The sequence below is a fragment of the Neodothiora populina genome (assembly GCF_041146345.1).
Source record: "Neodothiora populina strain CPC 39397 chromosome Unknown canker_contig_6, whole genome shotgun sequence".
Classification (NCBI taxonomy): Eukaryota; Fungi; Ascomycota; class Dothideomycetes; order Dothideales; family Dothioraceae; genus Neodothiora; species Neodothiora populina.
Window position 1 is genome coordinate 1394898 of NW_027191414.1, and position 25874 is coordinate 1420771.

General features: G+C 51.1%; 7 protein-coding genes across 8 annotated transcripts; 4 read left to right on the forward strand and 3 right to left on the reverse strand.

Annotated features, from left to right (window-relative positions):
- Positions 1-361: 361 nt before the first annotated feature.
- Positions 362-6769, forward strand: AAFC00_006081 (uncharacterized protein; the record flags this gene model as incomplete). The annotated part of the gene is made up of 5 exons (XM_069345975.1): positions 362-4473; positions 4532-4763; positions 4815-4970; positions 5020-5319; positions 5369-6769. The coding sequence occupies 5 exons, from the start codon at positions 362-364 to the stop codon at positions 6767-6769; spliced, it is 6201 nt and encodes a 2066-aa protein (XP_069198178.1).
- A 574-nt stretch (positions 6770-7343) lies between these two features.
- AAFC00_006082 (uncharacterized protein) lies at positions 7344-8500 on the reverse strand (the record flags this gene model as incomplete). Its single annotated transcript, XM_069345976.1, has 3 exons — positions 7344-7717; positions 8128-8195; positions 8418-8500. 3 exons carry the CDS (start codon positions 8498-8500, stop codon positions 7344-7346), a joined length of 525 nt encoding a protein of 174 aa, XP_069198179.1.
- A 1267-nt stretch (positions 8501-9767) lies between these two features.
- On the forward strand, positions 9768-12176 carry AAFC00_006083 (uncharacterized protein; the record flags this gene model as incomplete). The annotated part of the gene is made up of 1 exon (XM_069345977.1): positions 9768-12176. The coding sequence occupies one exon, from the start codon at positions 9768-9770 to the stop codon at positions 12174-12176; it is 2409 nt and encodes an 802-aa protein (XP_069198180.1).
- A 1627-nt stretch (positions 12177-13803) lies between these two features.
- Positions 13804-15010, forward strand: AAFC00_006084 (uncharacterized protein; the record flags this gene model as incomplete). Of its 2 annotated transcripts, none has more annotated exons than XM_069345979.1 (6): positions 13804-14030; positions 14082-14171; positions 14243-14343; positions 14396-14515; positions 14584-14759; positions 14846-15010. In XM_069345979.1, 6 exons carry the CDS (start codon positions 13804-13806, stop codon positions 15008-15010), a joined length of 879 nt encoding a protein of 292 aa, XP_069198181.1. The 2 variants fall into 2 exon arrangements, with proteins under 2 accessions (XP_069198181.1, XP_069198182.1); XM_069345978.1 differs by having other exon boundaries at positions 13849-14030.
- A 4804-nt stretch (positions 15011-19814) lies between these two features.
- AAFC00_006085 (uncharacterized protein) lies at positions 19815-21649 on the forward strand (the record flags this gene model as incomplete). Its single annotated transcript, XM_069345980.1, has 4 exons — positions 19815-20486; positions 20575-20774; positions 20832-21409; positions 21465-21649. 4 exons carry the CDS (start codon positions 19815-19817, stop codon positions 21647-21649), a joined length of 1635 nt encoding a protein of 544 aa, XP_069198183.1.
- Positions 21650-22399: 750 nt separating this feature from the next.
- AAFC00_006086 (uncharacterized protein) lies at positions 22400-23267 on the reverse strand (the record flags this gene model as incomplete). Its single annotated transcript, XM_069345981.1, has 3 exons — positions 22400-22886; positions 22959-23175; positions 23231-23267. The coding sequence occupies 3 exons, from the start codon at positions 23265-23267 to the stop codon at positions 22400-22402; spliced, it is 741 nt and encodes a 246-aa protein (XP_069198184.1).
- Positions 23268-24231: 964 nt separating this feature from the next.
- On the reverse strand, positions 24232-25329 carry AAFC00_006087 (uncharacterized protein; the record flags this gene model as incomplete). The annotated part of the gene is made up of 3 exons (XM_069345983.1): positions 24232-24596; positions 24652-25094; positions 25157-25329. The coding sequence occupies 3 exons, from the start codon at positions 25327-25329 to the stop codon at positions 24232-24234; spliced, it is 981 nt and encodes a 326-aa protein (XP_069198185.1).
- Between the last annotated feature and the right edge of the window lie 545 nt (positions 25330-25874).

The window sequence follows — 25874 nt, forward strand, 5'->3', positions numbered from 1 at the left end:
CAGCAGCTATATCTTGTTTGTGTTTTTTTTCGATCAGAGAACACACAGAGGACATCTTTTCTGGATATATCAGACAACGGCAATCTACCAAGCCTCTGTGCATCCAGAGCTACCGCTGACACCTCTGGTCAACTCCTAGTCAACTCCATCCTTTAACAAGGCACCCATTGACACTCTTCGGGCATCACCAATAATCCGCACCGACAATAAGGACGGACTGAGAAGGTAAAGGAAACATGACAGACTCATGACCATCGTTGCGACACACTCTTCCGCAGTCCATGTGCGCCAGAACACAACGCACCTACCCTGACAGTAACCGAACACTCCCCGCTCCTTCCCTCTTTTCTGTGCAATCGCAATGGCGACGTTCAAGGCGCTCAACATCGAGTCCGACGACGAGGAAGACATCGAGATCGACAACACAAAGGAAATCCAGGTCGAGGAAGCGCTGAAACTCTACCAAGATGCCCTGAGACTCCACTCCGAAGGCCCGCGTTCGTACAAGCAGACTGCTGCCGCATACCGCGCTCTGTTCCAGTCAGACATCTTCCAGTATCCCGAGTCCCAGTCAGAACTCAAGCGACTCGAGCTGTACGGTGCGCCCGCAGATGCCGATGATTGCCAGGTGGTGCAAGAGGGAGACGCCGTCGTGGGCTACACCGGCGCAACCGAGGAGAACGCGCTCGGGACTCTGCCGCAGCTCATCCATCTGTCACAAAAGAATCACGGCCAATTCCTGCTCGAGTCGCTGCAGTACAAGATCAAACACGAGGCGGGCGACGTGCCACAGAGAGAAATCCACACTGCCGCCCTGGCTGCACTCAACTCGTTTGTCGAGTCTCTGGACAAGGACGAAACCGACCCGGACCTCTGGAGGCGCACCGCCGCTGTTGGAGACCTCCTGGGCAGCGGTAGAGTCGCGCGATATTGTCTGGAAGCGGTGCTCGATGCTGACGATGCTGCCATCGAAGCTGTTCTTTCCATCCCGGGGCTGGCGGAAACGCTTGCTGGACAGCAGCTGAGAGATGTCGTCATGAATCTGCACGACCAGCTGTCCATGCTCCAGCCGCCTCTGTCGAACATGAAGCAGCGGAAACTGTCCAAGTTGCTGAAAGAACGACTGGACACGTATGAGCCACTCCGCGCTTACCAGCGGAGTCATGTCCCCCCGCAGCTCCCCCACGAGCCGGTGCGCACCACTCTCAAGTCCCCTCGCACTTGGACCCATGTGGGAGAGCTCCTTCTTGAACATGCCGTGAGCGATGCTAACCCCCCTGACGTACACATTCCTGCGTCGAGCATCGTCTTTGATCTTGAAGCCAGCCTTGACGACCTCATGGACCTCGACCACTCCGGCAATCTGCCCTCGTTTCGCGCACACGATCTTCCAGACAGTCTTCCTTCCTCCCAGTTCCTCGGCATGGACGATGGCACCCCGACTGCTCCCGTGCCCGCCTTCTCTTTGCTGCCTCAAACACAACCCACCGACTCGGACCCTGCCTCAACAACTCAACTGACAAGAAAACGGTCGGGAGATGTCGCCGGTCTGCAGGATTCCACAGAAGCAGGCCGCAGCAGGAGTAAGCGTGTCCGTGCTCGTGAATCAAATGTCGACGCCTCCATCCTCGAAGATGAACCTCTCGTCGACAGTGTGCAAGCCGAGCGGGAGCTGGATGATCTCAATTTCGTGGATGGTCTCATGGTCGATGCTGTCGATAAACTCCTTGCTGCTCTGCATCTGCCCACCATCACTCTGCGCACGCTCGATCGAAAAGCCCTCCGAGGCGCCTCCGCCAAGCCCGATTCCCAGGTTTTTGCTCACTTGCCCGTCGGGGCCACGCAGAGGGCGAGTCTCGATCTCTACCACTTCCTCGAAGCCTACTCAGACGACATGGCCCGGACGCTCCTGCTCGCCAACACTGACCTGGACGCCACATCCGACGCTCACGTCCAGCCGAGCGGCCTTTCTCCTTCGACATCTGATCAGTCCCAAGAGCCATGGCCGAGCGTCGACGAGGTAGGGGGCTTGCTTGATCACGTGCAATCGCTGAGCAAGACATGGTCACACACGAGTGAGGTGATTTTCTCGTGGCTGTCCCAATTCTTGAATCCGGATGCCAGCTGCTTGACCCCACCTCCACCCAAGGGCAAGTCCAGCTACGTCTCACAAAGGTGGCAAGAGCCTCTCAAAGCTATCCTTGTCCGCATCATCGTCACAATCGACGAGTACATCTACCACATACTCGATCAAAGAATCCAGGAACATGACACGAGCCTCGTGCGACACCAAGAAGCTGCGAGCAACCCCAGCTCTCGGAATGCTGCCTTGGCCGATGTCAACATGATCCAATCACTCTTCGAACTGCATCTTGACGTCTATTCCCTCATCAAGTTACCCAACAGCGGTGTGGACCAAGATGCCATCCTCCTCCAAGCCGATCGCACTGATCGATGGGCTAACCTTTCCCGCGATGCAATGAACGTGCGTACCACATTACTGGACCGCGCTAGCCTGAAGGACGAGCTCAATTTGCGTTATCTGTGGGCGGCGACCCATCATATCAGCATCGCCTCCGATGTCTCCCGCGAACATACAATTGCTTGCTGGCAGGAGCTCCGATCCATCTTTGTTGCAGTGGACGGACCAGTCATCGAGCTGCAGAACAATGTAGTCATGCCATATCTCTCCATCGAGTCCATTGACAGAGAGCTCTCTCGCCTCACCACTCAAGACTTTTTCGTCAAGATCTTCAATCCTGACCAGGAGGACTACACCGTTGTCATCGAAAGCCTTGAACCCTTGCTCGAGATGCTACATGCAGACTCCACCATTGACTTGACCGTTGCATCTCCGGAACTCGTCAACTTTCTTAAAAGCAGTACCACCGAGCTCCGCGTTTCGCTATGGCAGCGTCTCAGAGAGGCTTATGAGAATATCGACTATCCGCCCATGGTCGTCTGTTGCTACTTCCGCATAGTTGAGATGCTGATGGGAGTGATCAAAAGTAGCTCGTTCACAGAAAAGCCTCTGGCTGAGAGACAGACCACATTACTGAAATACCTCCGCCTCTCGCAGAGTCTAATTGGACGTATCGTTGTTCTTGCCGACAAGAATGAGAATGCCTTTGAATGCATGGACATGGTGAGGGTAAAGTCTGGCCTCGAAGCAATCATCGACCTGCTCAAAATCTTGCACAGCTACACGTTGTTCCATGATGACATTCGTGTCGGGCTACGTGCAGCTCCAACCTCGCCCACAGGCGCCTCGTTACGTACCTTTTCACCCTTCACCAAAGCACTGCAGGAAACCCAATTACATTCGTGGATTCTTGTCTATAAACTCGTCAGCGAAGCTGTATCACAGAACCCCGAAAAGGTAGAGTCTCCCGACAACAGCCTGTTCGACTTCTTGCGCAATGTGCATAACGTACTCGGAGCTCGAAGCCTATGCGGCAAATTCAACAGGGCTTTCCTCAAGATGCTGAAACAAGAATATCTCCGGATGAGAATAGCGAAATCAGTGGACAACAAATATTTCGATATCGAGTTTGCCCAGATACTTTACGACCTCTACAATCTGAAGCTGTTCCTCAATCCCAACTATGACCAGCAAGAGCACAACTGTCAGCCCGATGTCACCGCCGACAAGCATTCTGCCATGCAAGCTGTCGATCTCCTGCTTACTCTGGCTTCCAAGATGAAGATGAACGACCTCCTCAAGCATCCTATCCGCGACACCATCGAGAAGGTCCATGCGCTCGTGACGCGGAAAAAGCCTTCAGACGCAATCATGAAGAACAGGGACGTCATTCGCACCTTTCTCAAATCCCCCATCAATCCCTCGGAGGTTTTCCAGTGTGTCTATGGCGTGGGCAACCTCACTCTGTATCCTGTGCCAGCAGAGCATGCAATACTGGCGGCCAAGGGATGGTATTTCCTCATGGGCTACATACACCTGAGTCGATTCAGATCCCAGAAGAGGACAACGGCCACCGCAACCGACGATCTCGACATTGCAGTTGCATTGTTCATGCAAGAGCTGGAGTACAGCATGGACAATTGGGAGACGTGGTTTAGGATCGCTCAGGCGTACGACTCTAAAATCGAAGAACATGTCTCTTGGTCGGCGGAAAAGCTGAGCAGCAATGCCGCTGAAATCATACAGCTCCAGAAGGCAGCGATACATTGCTATAGGATGGCGGTCGCTTTGGCCATGCGTACAGCTGAACCTGGAACCGAAACAACTGCCAAATTGGCCGAGCTTTTCGCCGATTTTGCCATGAGGCTATACGCTTCCACCAGAGATCCTTTTGATATGCAAGCCTTCTCCTTGGGCGAAGTCGAAAGATTCTTTAGCACAGAGACTTTGGTCAAGGGTATACCATTTCGACCTATGAGCCCCTATGTTGCATGGAAACTCGCCAGAGGTTTTTTCATCAAAGCCATCAGGCTGAACCAAGACAAGTGGATGTACGTTCTGCATAGCACTAGACCTTCTAATCATCATAATCACTGACTTTCATCCCAGTCTACATTACCACTTGGCAAAGTGCACATGGAAGATGTTTTCCCGAGACGACGATGCGCGAGAGATAGACAGGCCACTTGTTCCAGAAGATGTCCTCGGTGACATTGTCAAAGCCATCGAGCTGTTGCCAACCAAGAAAGATCCTCGACGCACTTCGTCCGAACCGATCCTCGAGCCGCATTACAAATTGGTCTCTGTTGTCCACAAGATGGTCGGAGCTGGCGACCTGGAGGTAGGACCGCGCCTGATTCCATTCGTATCCACAGTACTAAAATATTCTCAGCCCGATGAAGCTTGTGACATACTCCAGGCTACACCGTATGCCGCCAAGGTAGAAGCAGTGTCAGAACTGCCTGAGTGGGAGGAATATATACTCAAGGTGCTCAAGAACCTGCGAACTGCAGACAAGGCACATTGGCATCATCGTATGATAGCAAGAGTATGTCGTATTTTGTGCACAAGACAAAATACTTTACTGACTATGATAGGCTGCAACAATAGTCTACCACGACGGCAAAGACAAAGCCTCCATTCTTGCCGCCAAGCACGAATTGACACAGCAGATGTTCACCAAGACGATGCAGCTGCAGATCTGGAAGCCCGAGCACCAACGCCAGGGCCGGCATTTTGTCTATTCGGCACGTTACGTTCGCTTCTTTGCGCGCCTGCTGGACCAGCTGGACGACAGAACGGGGCTTGACGGACTGGCACGCAGGGTCCGCAAGCGACAGGTCGATATATACGAACATGCCGCGGTATGGCAAGACATCTGCCAATCGTATCTTCGGGTAGGTTCATCCTGGCCATGTCTCCTGCTTATGCTAACGTCGGTCTCAGGTCTTGCGCAGCTTTGGTGCTATACCACTTGGACACGAAACAGCCGTTTTTAGTGCCATCACTCACGAAGACTTTGAACGCCGCAAAGATTTGTTGGAGAAGTGGTGTCAGGATCCTTCATCGACCTCTCCTACGCTTACCGCAATGCAAGAAGCTCTTGAACTGAAGAAGATCAACGCAGGTCTGATGAAGGCCGGACTCATCGATGATTTAGTTGGAGATGCATATGCCTGTCTTTACGATACCGTAGGACAGCAGCTGTGGTCAACAGTAGAGTCACGCGAGGCGGAAGAGATGTCGAAAAAGGAAACCACCGACGCCGAGATCAAATTTAGAGACGAGTCGGCTCCAGCCACAACTCATCCTCCTCCGAGTCCGCCTCGCAATCCGATGATGAAGCTGAGCCACCTGATGAATATCGAGGGCAACACAGAAGCTTCAACACCCGTCACTACCCAGCCGTCGACTGTCGCGACACCCACAGCAGAAGCGACCCCTGTCCCAGGCGCCGCGGCGTCGGACGGCGCAGCACCCACCTCATCACAACAGCAACAGACAAAGCGTAAGCCTGGCATCGGAAGACGAGAAATCAGGCTGTGCGCCGAAGCCTGCGTCAGCAAAGTCGCCCCTGTTCCCACCACTGTCAAATCCCGCCCATCCACGAGCGGCCAGGTCCAAGTAGTGATCGAATACCGTCCCAGATCAGCCAGCATAAAGGCCATGTCCGGTCGCCGCAGCATCGATGCCTCGGCGGTTGGAGCAGCAGCTTCGTCAGACGCAGACGACGAATCCGACGAGAGCGAACTCAGCGATGTCGACGAGGAACTCGTCACTCAGGGCATTCCTGGTAGCAAACCGAAGCCGAAGCCGCAGCCTCCTAGGCTAATGTTCCCTGGTCTTGCCAAGATGCCTGAAGCCAGCAGGGCTTTGTCATCGTCGTCTTCGGACATTGAGGCCGTAGCGGTAGGTCAGGATGGAGAAGATGACGAAGATGAACAAGATGAAGAGATGGGCGATGAGGGTGCAGGCGAGGAGGAGGAGGAAGAAGAAGAAGAAGAAGAAGAAGAAGAACGGGAGGGTCAAGCCAATCAGCTGGACGAAGAGGAAGAAGAAGGCGACGTCGAAAATCAAGAAGGTGTTGATGTCGTAAACGATCAGCAAGATGGAGAGGAGGAAGAAGGAGAAGAAGACATCAACATGGAAGAGGTTGGCGACGACGAACAAGAAGAGCAAGAAGAAGAAGAAGAAGAAGAAGAACTCGAAGACGAAGAAGAGGAAGACGACGAGGACGGAGGAGAACTAATGGGCACCTCTGCAGCATGGCATAACCAACAGGCCCGCCTCGCCGCAGAAGAAGCCGCTGCCGCTAATGCTCAGCTTATTGGACATATTTCTGAATGATTGAGTACATAGTACCTATGCAGACGCTTGGGGAAAAGGATATAATAACTCGAGCCCGATTTGGAAAATTGAGCAACGCTTGTATACCTCGTGACTACCAAGGAAACACACCTAGTTGATGCAAGGGTTCATTGGACCATATCCCGCCCCCCATCCAGTGGATTGACAAATTCGTGAATACCTACTCACTTACATATCCGACCCGAAGAAACCGACTCGGTTCTCGACGGTCAGCTTACTACAATCGGGAATTGATCGCGAACTAATGCATCGATATATTACTTGCCCTTGTTGAAATTGACAAGATGAGATCGATAGGACAGTACGTCAGAGCACACACGAGACAAATCACTCGGGTAGAAGTAAAAGGACAAGAGAAAGCGAAACAAGGACAGGGGAAGAGTCAACATGTAGATAGAGATAAGATACATAGACGATACACAACACTCAGATAACCAATTCCTCCCATTTCCGTGTTCTTTTATCCTCCTGCGTTTCAGAAAGCAAAAAGCATAGCAACACCAACGGAGAGGCAAGTCAGACTTGATGATGACGATGATGAGAGGAGACAAATCTACTCGAGATCATCGACGACATCAAGCGCGTCCTCCGTGGGCACCTCGCCCTGCTTGTTCTTCTTGGCAGCGGCCGCAGGGCCACCTTTCGTCGCCGTCTTTTCGTCGCCTGCTGCGTCTTCTGCGTCGTCGTCTTCTTCTTCGTCTGCTAGTGGCTCTTCTTCGTCCTCGTCCTCCTCTGCGTCGTCTGCAGAGGCGGCTTCGTCGTCGTCTTCGTCGTCGACTACCTCCGGGACTTGGTCGTCCGCGGCGGCAGAGTCTGAGTCTGAGGCCTCTTCGTCATCGCCTGCTTTCTTGCTTGATGATGAGGTCGTTTTGGCCTTTTTCTTGGCTGGCTCCGAGGCGGCTGCTGTGCGGGACTTCTTCGCTGGGGCTTTTGGGCGGGGGTGTGGTTAGTTTCTTTCCATTTCTCCTTCTTTGCAAGAGGGGGTTTGAATCCAAATAGAGATGGGGTTGAGGGATATTTTTCATGAAGGAATGAAAGATACGATGAAGGAGGTAGTGGATTGTGCATGTTGAGAGGGGAATCGATCTGGCAGGGTACATCTAGGGTGACCAAGGTGGACTGAATGAAGTCGTTATAGACTCAGGGGTGCAAAAGGGTAAGAGATGATAGTGAAAATGGAAGACAAGGGGGTGGTAGGTTTGAGTGATACGTCCACATAGCTTCAGATCAACTTGAGCATTTTATCAAGAAACTGTTGAGACTATGCAGCAAGAGAAGAGGAGAACATGGGAGGAATTCAAGAAGAGGAAAAATGAGAGAAAGAAGAAAGAACGTACGAGGAGCAGCATCGTCCTCTTCAGACTCATCGTCGTCTACAACATCTTCGGCATCAGACTCTTCGTACCTGCAAGGGGGTATTCATGTTAGCCTGGAGCCTGCTACAAGCTGCTTGGAGCTCTTCGCTTCTTTTAGCAGACCAATCGCAACTCAACATTGCCAAACTCTGTTGCTTGACAGACGAGCAACAAGCCCATAGCAACGCGACGATGATGCACATCGAATCAAGTATATGCGACAAGTAAAAGAGATAAAAGCAACAAAACAGAGGCATGACATCATCACTCACTCTTCTTCCTCTTCGCTATCTTCAGGAAGGGATTGAAGCTCCTCTTCCTCGTCCTGCTCGGCTCTTCTCTTGCGGGTGGACATGACGAATAGTAAAAAGGTGTATGTATTGAGTAGTTGGTAGGTAAAAAGAGAAGAAAAAGGGAAGAGACCGAGACGAAGAGAGGATTGGGGGAATGGGAAAGGGAGCGCGGCTGGGGGAATGATGCAAGCCACCTCCAACAGCAGCAACTTAGTTCTGTCTCTTATGTTGTGTGTGTGGGGAAAGCTGCATCTGCTTGCTTGCTTGCTTGCTTGCTTCCCTTACTTTACCTTTCGCCGATACGCCTTGCCCTGGCCCGTCTTGGCTTTACTGCGACCAAAGGGGGAGAAAATACACTCGCCAGGGCAACCGTCGTTGTCGTTGTTATCGATCCGTCGCACAAAAGGCAATTTTGGCTGTCATGAACGCACACAAGCTTCGGTGCCTGGTTGAGCAGAGATCAGAAAGGGTAAAGTGTCGACACTGCCGAGTCTGTCTGCAATTGGCTCTGATGGGAAGCACGTGGGTGTCGCCTTGACTTCCTCTCTGGCTTGGACATTCATGGTTGTCGCAAAAGACGACTTAGGTTCTGGTAATCAAGCTAGACGATGGTCGACGGAGGTGCAATTATTATGTCGGCTTGATCAACAAATGCCGACTTCTGCGCCCCGTGGCTACACAACCAGGATGCTTGTGATCGTTGCCTACCGTATTCATCATTCAATCAATATCATCTGTAATCTCATAAAAACGAGTTTAAGCGTATTCGTGCCTGGGTTGACAAGAAGTGCAGTCGGCCGACAAGACTCTTGTGCGTCTTGTCATGTAAAACGACAAGTAGGCTGATTTGTCTTCTGTTGCACAAATTGCCCAAAAGCCATGGATGTGAACCGCCGTGAATCGAACGAGTGCGCTTGTCACCCACTTTACTCCAGACCCGTCTTGATTGAGCTTCACTTGAGTCCCGAGGTTAAGCCGGCCAGGATTGGTAGCTCACTTCCCGCTGAGCCAACGACGCCAATCGGTCTCGCGCCTTCCCGCTCCAGAAAATTCACACCCTGATACACGGGACTCCAAACCGCCCGCGCTGCTCCACCACAACCACATTCAGTAACCACTACGGCTCTTGCCACCCATCTGGTCGCTAAGCTGCCGCATAGTCCATATATACTGTTTTGAGATATTGTCTAATTTTCACGTCGAACTCGGACAGGCGGCAGCGTCGTCCACACCAATAGGAATCACCCAGCGCTTGGATCGCGCCCGGCAGCTGTTGGAAAGATCTGTGAAACTTTTTCTGACGCAGAATCCACCATCATCACAACACAAATGCCTGCTCTTGCGCCACCTAGAAGACAGCGCTTGGCCGGGCTCAATAGTGGACGCGATGGTTCTCTCAAGCCACTGTCACGGCCAGGCAGGCATGATTCCGCTTGTGGATGTGATAAACCCACCTTCGAAATCGTGGATTCGTCCAAAATTTGTATGAACTGCGGTACGGAAATCAGTCAAAGTAATATTGTCGCCGAAGTCACGTTCGGTGAATCGGCATCTGGAGCTGCAACTATCGATGGTGCCCTTGTTGGAGAAGATGCAACTCACGCTAACACTCTTGGCCACACGGCGAGGAGACTCGGTGCAAGTACCCGCACGAGGGAGGACAATGAACAAAACGGACGAGAGGCCATCCGTGTCTTCACTGGAAGAATCCCCATTGCACAAAATGTCGTCGACCAGGCCATACATCTATGGAGACTCGCTGCTAAGGACGGATTCACTCAAGGCAGGAGAGCCGAAGAAGTGGCAGGTGCCTGTTTATATGCTGCCTGTCGTCGTGATAAGCACAACACCGTCCTCCTGATGGACCTGGCCGAGATCATCACGATAAACGTATTCGCCCTCGGTGACACTTACAGAGCTTTGGCAAAGAAGCTCTACCTCGAAGTCAAGGGACAGTCGCAACTCGTCGAGGTAGAGCCACTTATCCTCAAATATGCGAGTAAATTGGAATTCGGCGCAGCTACGCGCCAGGTGGCCGAGGATGCTGTCAAGATCATTCGACGAATGAAGCGAGATTGGATAGTGACAGGCAGACATCCCGCTGGTCTCTGTGGAGCTTGCATCATTCTTGCCGCTCGAATGAACAATTTCCGCCGTAGTGTCCGTGAGGTCGTGTTTGTGGTGAAAGTCGCCGATCTGACCATTGCAAAAAGACTGGAGGAGTTCAAGCGCACCAGGAGTTCGTTCCTTACAGTCGATGAATTTCGAAAAGTCGGCAATAGAATCAAAGTGCAGCATGATCCCCCTTCGGTCTATGAGGCCAAAGAGCGGGCACGTAAGCTACTTGAGAAGAAGCGAAAACGCATGGAATATATGCAGAGCAAAGAGAACTCTGTCGACCTCACATCTGTCGCCACTTCCCGACAATCATCACTCACACCAAGCTCGGTCGCCGAGGATCGTCAACCATCACAGAGCCTTGAGGTTCAAGATGGCAACGTCGACGCTGCTGCACCAGCACCCAAGCGACGGAAGACTAATGCTGTCGCTCCTTCTTCGCGGCCACCACGACGTGATCGTGACGGGTTTGTCATCCCGGAGCCACCAATTGATCCGCTTCTACTCGCAGCGGCTAATGCTGCAGCTGAAGAAATCGCCAATGAAGGACACAATGAGTCAATAGACTCGAATACAGATGCCCCCGTCAAGGAAAAACGAAAACCCGGGCGACCTCGCAAAGACAAAAAAGCCGAAGCCACGCCGACGCCGATACCACTTAGTGAAGAAGACTTACTGGCTGAGGAAGAACTCGAGGGAGAGATTGAAGAAATTCTCCGAAACGATGAATGCATCAGTAAATCGAAAGACGATATTGAGCGAGAAAAGCTGGAAGAGCGAGCCAGGCTCCTCGCGGAGCAGCAGCGCGCGATGAGTGCCGCTATTGTAGCACATCGCGCTGAAACACAAGGTCGCTCACGATACGTTATCCCCGATACCGAGATAATCGGAGAAGACGAGTTTGCAGACGACCCAGAGGTGCAAAATGCCCTGTTGACTGAGGAACAAGTCAGGGTGAAGGAAAAGATCTGGGTCGCGCACAATGAAGACTGGCTACGAGCACAACAAACAAAGCAGCTCAAGCGCGCTCTAGACGATGCCGAAGGCAAAAATAAGGACAAGGGTAAGCGAAAGAAGCGCGGTCGCATGGGTGACGGCTCGGTGCTTGAAGGTGGTACACCGGTCGAGAGCCCAGCGGATGCCAATAGGCGCATGCTTGAGAAGCGCGCGCCCAAACAATTCTCTCAACGCATCAACTACGCAGCTTTGACTGCAATCTACAATCGTGGAACACCTTCGGAAGCCGGCACGCCCGCGCCCGAAAGTCGGGCAGGCAGTGTCGCTCCTTCGGAAGGTGGCCCGCCGTTACAAACAGATCTACCAACCCCTCCAGCAACACAGCTACCAGCTGCCATCGATCCTCACACGTCGACAAAAGCGCCTCAACCCGAGAATGCGGATGTGGACGACGATCCGGACGACTACTGGCCAGATGCAGAAGAAAGTGGCAAGCCTGACGAGGATGCAGAGGAAGAAGACGATGAGGCGGACTACAACGCTGCGCTCGCCGGTGTCAACCCATACGGATCTGATGCCGGGGGATACGAATCCGATGCTGGCGGCTATGAGGAGGAATATGCGTCAGATCAAGGTGGTGACGATCAAGGGTTCGAGGACTGAGAAGATTCGTGGTTTTGTCGCTGATCGCTGCAGAAGGCACGTGCGGATGCTTTTTGTTGGGTATATAGAAACATGCAGGTCGCAGTGCTAGGAAGGAACATTCGGGCCCGAGATGGCTGGTATCTCATAGGCGTCGCACAACACGAGACTTGATAGCATACATTGGGACACGCAAGGCTCATGCAAGATAATCTTCGCTCATGTACGCCTGTCTACTCCGCGGCGAAGCCGACTGTGTCGCCTATAGTAGGGTGGAGCTGAATTAAACATTATCCACTATAAAAACCTTTGCCTTCTCAAACGCTACTTTCCAGAAGAGACTCGCGCCACCAACGTTGCTCTTGTACCTGGGGAGAGTGTAAGTCGGTAGATAAAAATTCTGCTCCCTTATTGGAGGGCAACCCTGTCCCGCTCCCCGAATTCAAGCTGAACACACGAGTATCAAAAAAGGCTAAGTTATAGTATAGTGACTATACAATGTTGGGATGTAACTTGGACATGGAGTAATTCAATCTCTTGCGGAGTATCATAAATTAATATGCATATCGTTGTAGAGCCGCGGCATGAAATGAAAGCCCTATTACGTCTACGGTGGCGATGCAGCTAAGGTATACTGGTCGGACCCATAGCCAAGCAAAAATATACAGGACTCTGCTTGGGCAGGCCACGTTAGCGGAAGGCCCCGGATTATACGCGAGCCTACCGTACGTTTATTCCAACATTACGAGACTCGAACGCGAAAATCCAGCACAGAAATATGGTAGATGCCATCCAGCGACGAGACGAACGACCAACTACCAACAAAACAAATCAACCAGCCCATGATTATGCATGATTTGTTCTTCAGCGAGGTCTTGATAGTGTTTAGCCCCGCATGGGATCCCCGTGGGGAATTGTCCATGCAGAAGTCCATGCAGAGTCTCAAACCCCGCAGATAATAGTGAGTCGTAGTCAGAACCGTACCCATCTCACTCTTTGCACCGAGCAACGTGCAAGCAAGATACGGCGCTAATGCCATTTCTGCGGCGCGGGTTGGCTCTTCGTCTGTCCTGACACGTCTTCAATCCTTGATGTCCGGATTGAAATGTCGATCATCGCTGCAAACGAAGCCGAAAAGGTCGTGCTCACCTGCCGTGAAGCCAAATCCCGCTTCCGAGGCGAGCTTTTTCATGCTGCTGTGTCACTTCCGAACTATAACCACATATCATTAATTATTGGAGCGTTTTTCTTGTCAACGACGCACACCTACTCTCCCAATGGAAACCTGCGGGACCATTCCGGCAGTCAGTGGATTCGACTCCGCCAGCTTGTCATGCTAGTCCATAGCGATCAAGCATGATCAGCACGAGATCGATGAGGGGTAGGGGCATTAGTGCAGCGTAAAAGGCGTTTTGTCGCAGACCATGATCTCCGGCCGATTGGGACGACTGACGAGGTGCCAATGTCCTTGTTAGACTGGGGACGTGTCATGTGTATATTAATTGCATTTACCTCCCGCTGTCGTTGATATCAATTCGTGTCTCCCGCGCGCTGTCTGGTGTTGAGATATCTTCACTTCTTCTACTTCTGTCTATCCTTAGTAGTACCTATTGACCTTTACATACCACACATATCCCCTTGTTCGAGTATGTCAGGTAACAATATCGACAAGCCATCCCGGGACTTCGAAATCATGCATCAAAACAACAACTCCGACGACCTTTATAAGTCGGAGACACGAGATAGTGCACTCGAGAGAGTGCGAACGGCGGGCACAATCTCCATGTCGCCTGAGCTGTTCGAGAGGCTGTACCTGGGGCCACAAACCAAGGTCTCTGGAGATTTGCGAAAGACCTTTGGCAACCCTACTCCTCTGTAAGAACACCTTGTTTGTCGTCGTCATATCGAGAGCTAATTGCCACACAGTGGTCTCATTGGATTTGTCGTCGGTCTGACACCACTCGCTTGCTGTCTCATGGGATGGCGTGGGGCAGGGGGTCTTGGAACTGCGAATATGTATGCTGAACAGCTCATCCAGGGAGATGACTATTGCTCCCAAGCTCATTGACTAACATCTTTTTGTTCAGCGGAGTCTACTTTTTTATCGGTGGTCCATTACTCATGTTCAGCGGTATCCTTGAATTCTTCCTCGGCAACACATTTCCCTTCCTCGTCTTCGTTACATATGGTATGTATCCTCGAATCTGGAGGAGAGGACTTGTCCTGATCATTGAATCTAGGTGGAATCTTCCTCGCTCTCGGTGGAACGCTCCAATCGTTCTACGGATCAGCAACCATATACTCTCCCACACTGAATTTCTACGAGGGTCTGCAGAGTCCTGGCTTCAATGCCAGTCTTGGTAAGTCGGAGTACTAAGTCTGATGAAACATTGGCATCGCGTTGTTCTGACTGTTTCATGTTTGACAGCCTTCTTCCCTCTTGTAGCCGCGCTGCTCAACGTCTACTTCATGGTTGCAGCCACACGTATCAACGCCGTCTTCACATATGTCTTCGCTGGCTCTGCGATGGGTTTCATCCTGTTCGCTTCTTTCCTCTGGGCACTCGCCGAAGGATCAACGGAGGCTTCCGGGAGATTGTTGGTCGTAAGTTACCGTCATTCACAATAACTGCTTGACGGAAGCTCCTACAACAAGCATTGGATTGCAAAGCTAACAGAATCCTCAAACAGGGTACCGGAGGTGCGTGGTTCGCGACAGTCTTGGGAGGATGGTACCTGCTAGCTGTCCAGATGCTTGGTGTCGCCGGCTTCTCGCTCGCCTTGCCCGTCGGAGACTTCTCAGCTTTCTGGGAGAGGAGAAAAAACAAGAAGACTGAAAGAGAGCACAGTGCTTGAAGAACCAGGCCGGAGGAAAGCAAGAGGACGGTATAAAATTTCAAGATCCCACCTAACGAACTCGAGAGCGATAGTCACGTTGAGAGCTTCGCGGAAGCCTCTCACGAGTATGGTCACCTACCTTACGAGTGTAGAGTTACCACTCGTTATTGGGATGTATTCTGTATTCAGGCGCAAGACAGGGTCTCCCCAGTATATGCCTTGTTGTAACATAGTCCGCCATCCCTAAAATCGCAAGCAGGGTTGATTGTCAGCTTAGCGTAGGGTATACAAACTTCACAGGCGACTGCGCAGCAGCAGGAAGACCTGCTCACAGTATCCAGGTGCATCTCGAAACGACGAGCCAGATGTGCAAGCGATCTAGGAAGGATTCCCAGCAACGACGGCTGAACCTCTCCGCCTCGGCAGCACAGCCCGCTGCTGGATACGGTAAGGCGCATTCACATGAATCTTGGCTGAATTGTCTGCGTTACTATTCCATGCCGTCCCATAGGTCGAGTTCGATATGCCGTCCCTTGTCCTTTTATGGTTTACAAAACAGACTACCTGTCCGGCGGCTCGCTCGCTTTGCAAGGTCAATGCAGGTGTCGTAGCGTGTCGTTCGCCCAGACACACACTTGTTCCATTTGAGGTGTGAAGAGTAACGGCAATTTCACCAAGGATTCGTGCCGTCTGTGTGGCGTCGCGGGCGGCAAAGGGAAATGAACTGACTCGCTTATCGGAATGTCTTCCGCTGCCTCGTCTCGTGTCCCGACTCGTGTGGGTCTTTGGGTGTATTTGGTTCTGTCGATGTTATTGATAATTATGACCCCAATATTGCAGACCTCATATAAAAAGGGCGACGGTGCTCTCCGGATCTCTGCTATACGAAGGGGTAGTTTTTGACTGTTGGGAGCAATGGGTTTACTTTATGGTAGGCCAAGGGTTCAACATCGTGGTGGCTATGTTGTACTTTTCTGATCTTAACATTATTGCTGAGGAGCGGCAAAGAAAGATTTTATGCTTCGCTTTGCACCGTGATTCGATATATGGCCAAGTCTCTGGGCCTGTAGACAATGACTTTGTTGAGGTATGCGATGCTTTTTCTTTGATCGTTTAGATGCACATGTGATTCTAGTCGTCTTTTGAATTGGTCGAGAGAGCCGAGGAATATGGCCCAGATTTGCCTGTCACTTGGGCGAAGCAGCTGTGCAGGTTAGCATAGCCTTGAGCTCGGCTTGTTACGAATGCACAGGAAGGTCAGTGGTCTTGCTACACTAGAGGTCCTCGTCGCTTCTGGCGTGCATGATTCATGCGGACTAGGTCATGGTCGTATTGAAATGCTCGACTGCCATTGAAGAGCGACATAAAGCTACCGGCAGCTGTGAATATTCACCATCCTAACACGAAAGGGGAATTACCATAACCTCGACGTCTTTGGCGACGAAGAGTAAAAGCCTAGAGAAAAGCCGATTCGAAATAGCAGATTAGCCTTTCAACGAGCGACATTAGATACTATTTACAGTACGAGAACACTTGACTTTTACCGGACCCAGCCTCAATGTCTTTGCAGAGGTGAAGCAAAAAGACAGCATGCAGACACATCTGGGGACCAAAGCAATGATACAATCACTACGAGTCGCAGGCCACGTGCGATATTTCACCCCTGGAAACAATGCTCATGGAGAGCTCTACCGCCCCGAGGCACAGCCTATCCGTGGATAAGAGCATTACATGACACAGCAACCCTGACACATTCAGAAAGCACACTCTCTGTTCATGGACTTACTCTTGTTATCATTATCATCAACGCTGACACAATTTCATGTCTCAAACGAACGCGTGTTATCAATGCACCCGTACTCAGATAAGGATACCGGGATTGTTGACGTACGACAGAGTGCGCCACGGTCTCCTTCCCCTGATGATCTCAATGCAATGGATAGCCTTCGGAACCATCAAAGTCCTAACAAGCGAATCTAATCCGGATCACCATGCGTACAATCGTAGATCCGGCCGAGCTGCAGTAGACCTCGATAGTTGATAGTTCAAAGCTGTGACGTCCCGGAGACCAACGGGTATCTCCTCGATGGAGCCATGGTTGTGCAACTTAGCCAGTGGGACGGCTCGAGGTCCGCGAGCATCATGGCCCGCTGCATCATGTTGCATCAAGGCGATATGTCCTATCGTGGTTGAGAAGAGCATACGATGACATCGTGTTTACTGATTATCAGCAACGAGACGCTCTTTGTTGAAACAACGACAGGTCTACCTACAGCGCGCCGGACACCCTCGAACGGGGGCATGCTTGTTATTTCCGTGTCATGAACATATACCTTGAATTATGATGGCGCAAGATCAGTCTGATCGGTGCTGGACCAGGCTGGCCATGTCAAGAGCAAAAGCCAACAATCATCATCAACTCGATCCATGCACTCACGGTGGATGTATGGCATTGTCACTAGCATTTCCACTTGCTACGACTTAGCCACGAGCTACATGCATACCAGATCTCATGCAAACAGAGGTACGGTAATAATACCTTCGGCTCTGATACTCAATGATGGCACCAGACTCTGTTGCTGTTGGACAAAAGCGTTACAATTACAAGAGTAAAGATTTTTGGTACACATCAACACTCACGCATTCCCTTGCCGGAAGCAAAACTATACTTGAAGAGGCAGCACAGCCCATCACAACGATCGAGTGAGCCAGCGTAAGAGCACTTGACGTTCAGCACGATGCCTTGCCGTCTGGCAAGTCTTACAGACAACAGGCAGGGACCACTGTGGTTTGTCATTCATAAGACTAATCACTAAGGGGCTCCATCAGCCACAAGTAGCGACGTCATCCAACCAGTCTTGTCTCCAACAAGTCCCGGATGTGTGATGTGAGGACTAACCTCCTGGACAATGGGCCACTTTGATGATCTCCATTGCGCGTGGTTTTTTCTTGCAGGACTAGTGGACACTGCGGTCTTTCAAAGATCTGGTAGCATCATAGTTACCAGCAGATACTTGGACTCGAGTAGGTACCTAAGCAGCGCGAGGCCCAGCTGTTACCATAAGTGCGACGTGATTCGCTGGCAAAATACTGTTGTAGCTATAAACGTGGAGCCAGCTCTGAAGCACTTAAGCCAGCAGCCAACGTTAATCGCTGATCATTTGTTTGAGCGAATACGGCACAGGCTGCACCACAGTCAAGGATAGATAGACATTGTACACGAAAGATAAGAGTGATATAAGGGATCATGAGAGCGACCTCTTATCGCGCGAAGAGAAGCATAGATAGGAAGTCACGGCCTGGGGCCATTCGGAAGTGGCAAAAAGTGCAGTCGGTTCCCTTGTACTGGGACGAGGAGATCAGGAGGATCGGAGTATCAGTAGAGTCGAAGATTGGCTATCGCAAGTGAATCGTCCTTGTATGTGCGACATGGGCGAAGTACGGAGGCAGGTACGAACAATATTACCGCTCTGAGAGAAGACATCCCGGTGTCGATGTTTGTTTGATCACCTATCTTACCTATACCGATTTCGATCTATCACGACGCTTGGACTACTTGTCTTGGCAGGCTGCACCCTCGGCAGCTGCACTGGCCGATCGAGGTAGGCCGGCACAAGACACACAGCTGTCAATGCCACCTTTGCCTCCACGCCTTTCACTCACAGACTCAATCCACTGCTATTGCGGAGGCGGCGTGACCATCCCAGCTTTTATCAAGATGGCGCTGAACGGCGCGCAGCCTCATACCTCACTCGAGCACCTGTGCACAAGGCAATACGCAATCTGGGGCAAACGTGCGCGCGTAGTAAGTTTAGTGTAACTGTTATCTTCCTAGCAGAAGTGCCTATCTCACATTGTAGGGGCTTAGTGCAAACACCTCTGTTTGCCATCTTTTGCGAGCCTCGACATCAATAACTTGGGCAGTGTAGTCGAGCGTCTCTCGATATTCTAATGGTTGCAATACGACGTTCCCTATGCTGACATCGATCACCTGAGCAGTGCTGCCGATGCGTTGGCAGATCGAGAAATGTTCAATGTACACGAAGGATCTGTGGATGCAAGAGGAGGGCAAAGTCGTAATAGCGCGCACACTGCCCTGTGACTGTAACGCACCGCTTTTTTGACTCGTTTATGGTAAATATCTGACTATTTCTATTTCTCATCTTTCTCGGCATTGTTATTAGTCTTCCCCAATCTCACGACTCAGACCGGCGCGCACGGCAGGCGTCGAGGTGCCTCCGAACCCTGCCAATTTCGCAACCTCATACAGTAACCCAATCCTCGTAGCCTGCACGAGTCCGCGACTCCACCAGTCGTTTCATCGCTTTGACAATGCGAGAAGCATTGGTGTCAAAAAGAACAACGCTAGGGCTGCCCGTTATCGACCGTGGACCTAGATGTTTCTGACAGAAAAACTCTCGTAATGACCGAAAAAATGCCAATCCTTGGCGAATGGAGAAACTTTCTGGGCGAGGCAAAAGCGCAAACCGATCCACCCTCGTCATAGGCGGGTACGATGTAAGTGAAATTGCGGCGAGGTATATACGTTCTTTTCTTCTCTCTCGTATCGTAGACTATTTTTTCCAGGCCACAATACAGTCCCTTTCTATGACCACGCCTGCCATTCAACTTGCTTTCCTGTAGCTAGCTCTGTTTGAAATCCAGCGCCCATTGCACCAAATCGAGACGACAACCCCAAAGCGCCCTTCTTTTCATCAATATACGGATCTCCCCAAAGCAACATTGACGGACAGAAACGACATTGACGATAGCGACAAACCCCATACTCAACAGCCCATAGCACCTGCGCCCTCACAGTGCCATGACTTCCTCCTACGACCCCAATGCGACTAGCGGCCCTCACCAAAGCGACACGATGCCGGACTCACATTTCAAGAAGGGAACTTACAAGGATGAATCAGACTTGACTTTGCATGACTCCGAGGTCGGCTCCTCCAAAGCGCCTGCTGACAATATGTTGGTCGTGTTAGGGTATCAATCTGAATTAGCCAGGACCAGGTCAACGTTGCAGGTTGCTTTCATGTCCTTCGTGCTCAGTTCGATACCCTTCGGTCTGTCAACTACTTTCTCATACCCCTTAGTTGGTGGTGGTCCCGCCGCCATCATCTGGGGCTGGGTAGGTGTGTCCCTGATCATTGTCTGCGTGGCCGTGTCTTTGGGTGAAATCACGTCTGTGTATCCCACCGCTGGCGGTGTGTACTATCAGGCGTACATGCTGTCTCCGCCCGGGTGTAGAAAATTATTGGCCTGGATCTGTGGATGGTCTTATACGCTCGGCAATGTCATCATCACCCTAGCTGTCAATTTCGGTCTCGCCCTCTTCATCGGAGGATGCGTCAACATCTTCAAAGACAGCGAGGGAAACAACGTTTTCGCAGCTGAACCTTACCAGATCTTCCTGATCTTCCTAGCAATTACCTTGCTTTGCAATGCGGTCTCTTCCCTCGGAAACAAGTGGTTGCCTATTCTGGACGTGCGTATCACCATGCTCTCGTGACGAGGCTTAATTTTCCCTATCCCCCCGATCTCATTCTGGAAGTTGTGCTTACATGATCACACAGACCTTTGCGATTTTCTGGACTTTCGCTGGTGTCCTCGCTATTATCGTTTGTGTTCTTGCAATCGCCAAGGAAGGTCGCAACAGCTCCAGATATGTCTGGGGAGGATTCGTCAATGATTCCGGCTGGACCGATGGCTGGGCGTTCTGCGTAGGCCTCCTGCAGGCGGCATATGCGACATCAGCCACTGGGATGGTCATTTCGTAAGTTTTCGTCTTTGCCACTCAATGCCGATCCAAGTATACTTACGTGAGTATCAGAATGTGTGAGGAAGTCAAGCAGCCCTCGACGCAAGTCCCCAAGGCATTGGTTGGCACCGTTCTCTTGAACCTTGTCGCTGGTGTCGTCTTTCTTGTTCCTCTGGTGTATGTCCTTCCTGATATTGCTGCCCTTCTTGCGGATCCTTCTGGTCAGCCTGTTCCAGCAATCCTGGCGTCAGCGGTTGGCAGCAAAGGTGGTGCGTTTGCACTTACCATTCCCCTCATCGTTCTTGGCATCATCTGTGGTATTGGTTGCACCACTGCCGCATCTCGTTGCACATGGGCTTTCTCTCGCGATGGCGCCATTCCCGGATCGCATTTGTGGAAGCAGGTCAACCCAACCTTGGGCGTACCTCTGAACGCTATGATGTTGAGCATGATCGTCCAGATCGCGCTTGGTTGCATTTACTTCGGTTCGGCTGCGGCGTACAACGCCTTCAGTGGTGTCGGCGTCATCTTCCTCACCGTCAGCTACGCAATACCGATCTTCGCCTCGATGCTCAACAACCGCAAGCAGCTTGTTGGTGCTCCGTTCCACATGGGTGCCTTCGGCGCTTTCTGCAACTGGATATCCATTGGTAAGTTGGAAGATGTAATCAGATCCATGTGTAGATGGTGCTAACGTCCATTTAGGCTGGAGTCTTCTCGCTGTGCCCTTGTTCTGTATGCCTTCAGCCATTCCTGTGACACTGAACTCGATGAACTATGCGTCAGCTGTGTATGCTGGATTCATGTTAATCGTGATGGTCTGGTATTACGCCTGGGGGCGCAAGAACTACCAAGGACCGCCGCAAGAGGATCACGAGATCCTTCAATAGGCGTTGTCTGCTGCCTATTTTTCCTGTGGTCGTTATGCTCCATACCTAACTTTGTACATAAAAAACCTTATACCCGTACATAGAGTATGTAGCAATACCATCTCATCACTTTTTTCGAAACCTAGCACCCCAAGCTGTGGGTCAGACTCAGCAGAACGTCACGACTCACCATACAGACGCCTTTGCCGCTCGCAGCAGGAGGTAACACTATTCACCAGCTCTCCATCGGGTTTGGGAAAACTTGCAACTTACATTGTGGCCGGCTGTCGCTCTTGATATAGTCGCTGGGCCTTTGAAGCAAAAAATAAAAGAAAACACGATCGCCTGCTCGTAAAACCTCACGCGTCGCTCGTGGCTCGTTCGTCGGCCTTGTCTAGATGCACGCCAGCGCCAGCGCTCTGATCAACAAGAGGTACTCCACGCCAATAGCCAATGGTCTTTTCAGCGATATACAGAGACACCGCTCTGATTAAATTGGCGTGCATGCAAAAGTCGCTCACATTGGCTGAGCCGCGGCAATCAACGGAGTGAACGACCATAACAATCTTTTCGTTTGAAAAGATCGGATTATTTGACCAAGCAATGTCAAATCTTGACGTGGAATAAGTTCTTCATTGATTTCAAATACTAATTCGTCTCGAACGAGTACTTCTGATATCCTGACAAGATCCGGCCTCACCGTACCACAATGATACTAATCACGCTGGATGCTACCTACTAAGCTAAAAGCACTCTGCCAGAGCACTCCATCTACCATGGATATTGCCCATGCTCATGCACGAAACATCCGTGTTCAGCATCTCTCCCGCCATTGAGGAGCTTGACTATAGGCGCGGCGCCCTCACTCGTTGGCTTCGCTCCGTTGTCAGCGTTATTGTTTTCACTCAAGTTCGACACGCAGAACCCAGGACAATAAGCAAAGATCTTGAAGCCTTTTGGTCCATGGTGATATACCTGGCATGCAGTCACCATGTTCAAGGCGGTTTTGCTGACGCGGTACTGTTCGCCTGCGATGTTGTATCCTGGAGATGTCGGGTCTAGGCGCTTTGCAATAGATCCCACGCCACTAGAGACATTCACTATCCGTGGAGTCCCGTTCGATTTGCTGAGCAAAGGCGCGAACTTGTCAACCATCACCATTGGACCGATGGCATTGGTCTGGAAGCACTGTGCCATCTGCTGTGCCATGGTACCCTGACCAAAAGCCACAGCAGCATTGTTCACTAGAGCATCGAGGCTGGCAGATAACACAACATCAGCAGGTCGATCACCCTACAGAGCATGAAGCCTGGCATTGTAGTGTACATACCGGCCATACTTGGTCTCAACAGCTTTAGCAGCATCCTCGATAGAATCCTCGCTGGAAACGTCGACTTCCAACAACTCCACCGTACCCGGCTGCCTCTTCGACTCTAGGTCCTTGATGGCGACTTCGCCTTTGCTAACAGAGCGGCAGCCAAGGAGGACGAGTTTGGAGGCGTCCGACAAAAGCTGAGACACCAATTCGAGGCCAATGCCTCCATTAGCTTTGGATCGTCAGCGAACACATATCTTGAGTACGCATGCCGTAAATGATCGTACCTCCGGTTACCAAGACGATGTTCTTTGCAGCAGCCATGAAGGTCTAAAGCTGTATTTTACCTGGTTCAGTGTTAACGAAAAGCCGCTTGAGTCTGATCGTTGAAGATGGCATCAGCACTGAATTTAAATAGAGCTGTTCACCTTAACTCCGTGACAGGATCAAGCCTTCTTGCTCTTTACAGTAGAGCTACATTTTATCTCCGGTCTGGCATGTTACATACTGATGCTGCACTCGCTTGATTGGGCAATGGACAAGGTTTACTCCCAACGGACTTAACATGAATAGGTACCTAAAGCCGGTGGTTTGACCAGGGTTGCAACACGACCATGTCGCTCTTTGCAAGTCTGTTGTTGAAGACAGACCCAGTCTTACCCCTCACAGGATCAAACGGGGAAATGTGTTGAGAAGGAGTAGCATCTCTTGATATTTTCCAGCGACAAGAAAGACGCCTACGTCCGTAGTCGGCTGCTCTTCGCTTAACAGAAGCGTACAATGTGAGGTTCTATCTTGACCCTGTATCATGAATAACCTTACATACCTTAGCTAGGACTGCTCTGGGGATGGGGGCAATCCTCACGTGATTAGGCCCCGCAGCAAGAAACGAGTGCTCCATGATGGCTGTGTTCTGACCTCTGTCTTGGTATGGATAGAGATAATCATACAGTATCGGGTTCGAGGCAGGTCCGCTCTCACGTAAAACGGCAGGCGTACATCTATGGAAACGATTGTCCAAGCGGCCATATATGATGATATAGTATTGCACCGTAACACATGGTCGCAAGCCGGTACACAAATGCTCAATTTCCAAGCACTCACTGCAATCACGTGCTAAGAATTTCACTGAAAGGAAACCAGAAAAATGGACTGGACGAGCCTAGTGGCCATTGTAGTTAATCAGAAAGTATATACACATCAAAATCCTGCAGCCTGTGAACCCTACTATACCACTAACTCCTGTAAGCTAAAGGAAACACCTTCATCTTCACACTGTCCCGGACGTCTATCGCTCCAGTAAATCCTCCCGAGGGGTATCTTGTCTATGCATTCGCTCCCGAGTGTCACAACCCAGCCACAACAGATCCGGGCGGCTGTAATGCCCACAGATATCTAGGAAGCTTCGCGCGAAAATGGCATGGCTGAAATCGAGGTCTGCAAAGACGCAACCTTCGGTAGTGGGACCTAGAGACTCACTAATGACACGACCGTCTGGCCCGACCACAGCAGATGATCCACCTCCGGCGGCGTTCATGAGCATACCGGCCTCGGTCGACATGGCCTTTATGCCCTTTTCGGTGATGACCTGTGTCGCATGTAGCACGAAGGCTTGTGATTCGATTGCGTAGACTTGAGACAGACTCAAGCATCCTAAGTTGACTATTCAGTACAAAGGGAGCCCAAGAATGTGTGTGGTTCTACTGACCTTCTGAAGTCATCGACCAGAGACCCGGTCCACCATCGTGTGGCACGATCGGCGGCCAAGCCGAGCAATGGATGTCTTCCTTCTGATGGATGCTGTGATACTTGAGCAGAGGCTGGGTGTGTTCCCAGCAGGCGAGCGTTCCCACGCGTCGATCGAGAGATGTGGATGCTACATTAAAGAGACTCTTGCCAGAAGCGTCTCCGAAGATGGTTCTTTCCATGTGAGTAGCCTTGAGCTTGCGTCGGGTCATGAGCATCTTGCCGTCCGAGTCGATAAGCGCTTGAGCAATGTAGAGCGAGTTGTTATCGTTCTCCGAGAACCCCAAAGATACAACAACCCCTGCCTTGGCTGCACATGCCTGAATCGTGCGCATCTCATCCGAGTCTACTGCTAAAGAGTTCTGAATGTACTTTGTGCTCAAAACAGGGTCCAGAGGACGACTCCTGTGGATAATCCGGAGTCAGTACATTGTCTTTGCTTTCCAATATTTCGTGTGGCGACTAACCAAATCCATGCAGGATATCCTGGGATGAACGCCTCTGAGAAAGTGACAAGTTCAGCGCCTCCTTCGGCGGCTTCTTCGATGATGTGGCATGCCTTCTGGACCGACTTCTCCAGGTTGAGCCATTCGGGCTCGTGCTGTGATACAGCGACTCTGACTGTCGTCTTCTTAGTCATGTTTGTAAGAGGTATTGTGCAAGATACGAGGCGAATATCAGGTCAAGGGTGTATGAGGATCAAAGATATGATATTGAATGATGACTGTTTGTTGTCGAGCCAATCTGTGGCATCGACTGGCTCTTTATACAGGCACGCGACCGAGTTGCTTACGACAGTTGATAATACAAGCTACGCGCTCGTAGCTGATCACAGATAAGGTCATGAACGACCCCGTAAAGAGTAATCTGACTTATCTTACCTTATACTTAACTCTAATACCGTGTGGCAGGACATTTACGGTCAGATCTGCTCTCACTACGGCCTATCTGGGATGCGGATAGGTCTTCCGCAGTGGTGAGAGTTTCATGGTCTCACGCATGCCCAGACACGGCGGGGTAAAGCATGCTTAAAGGGGTCCAGAGGAGCGTCTAATCTTGCCGATCCCGCTCGTTACTCGTTATATGATACGTACTCAAATGCTGCGACGGAGGTATGGCTATCTGCGGATTTCGTACCGCACTCGCGATAATCAATATCCGCTGTCTCAAGCTGATATATACAAG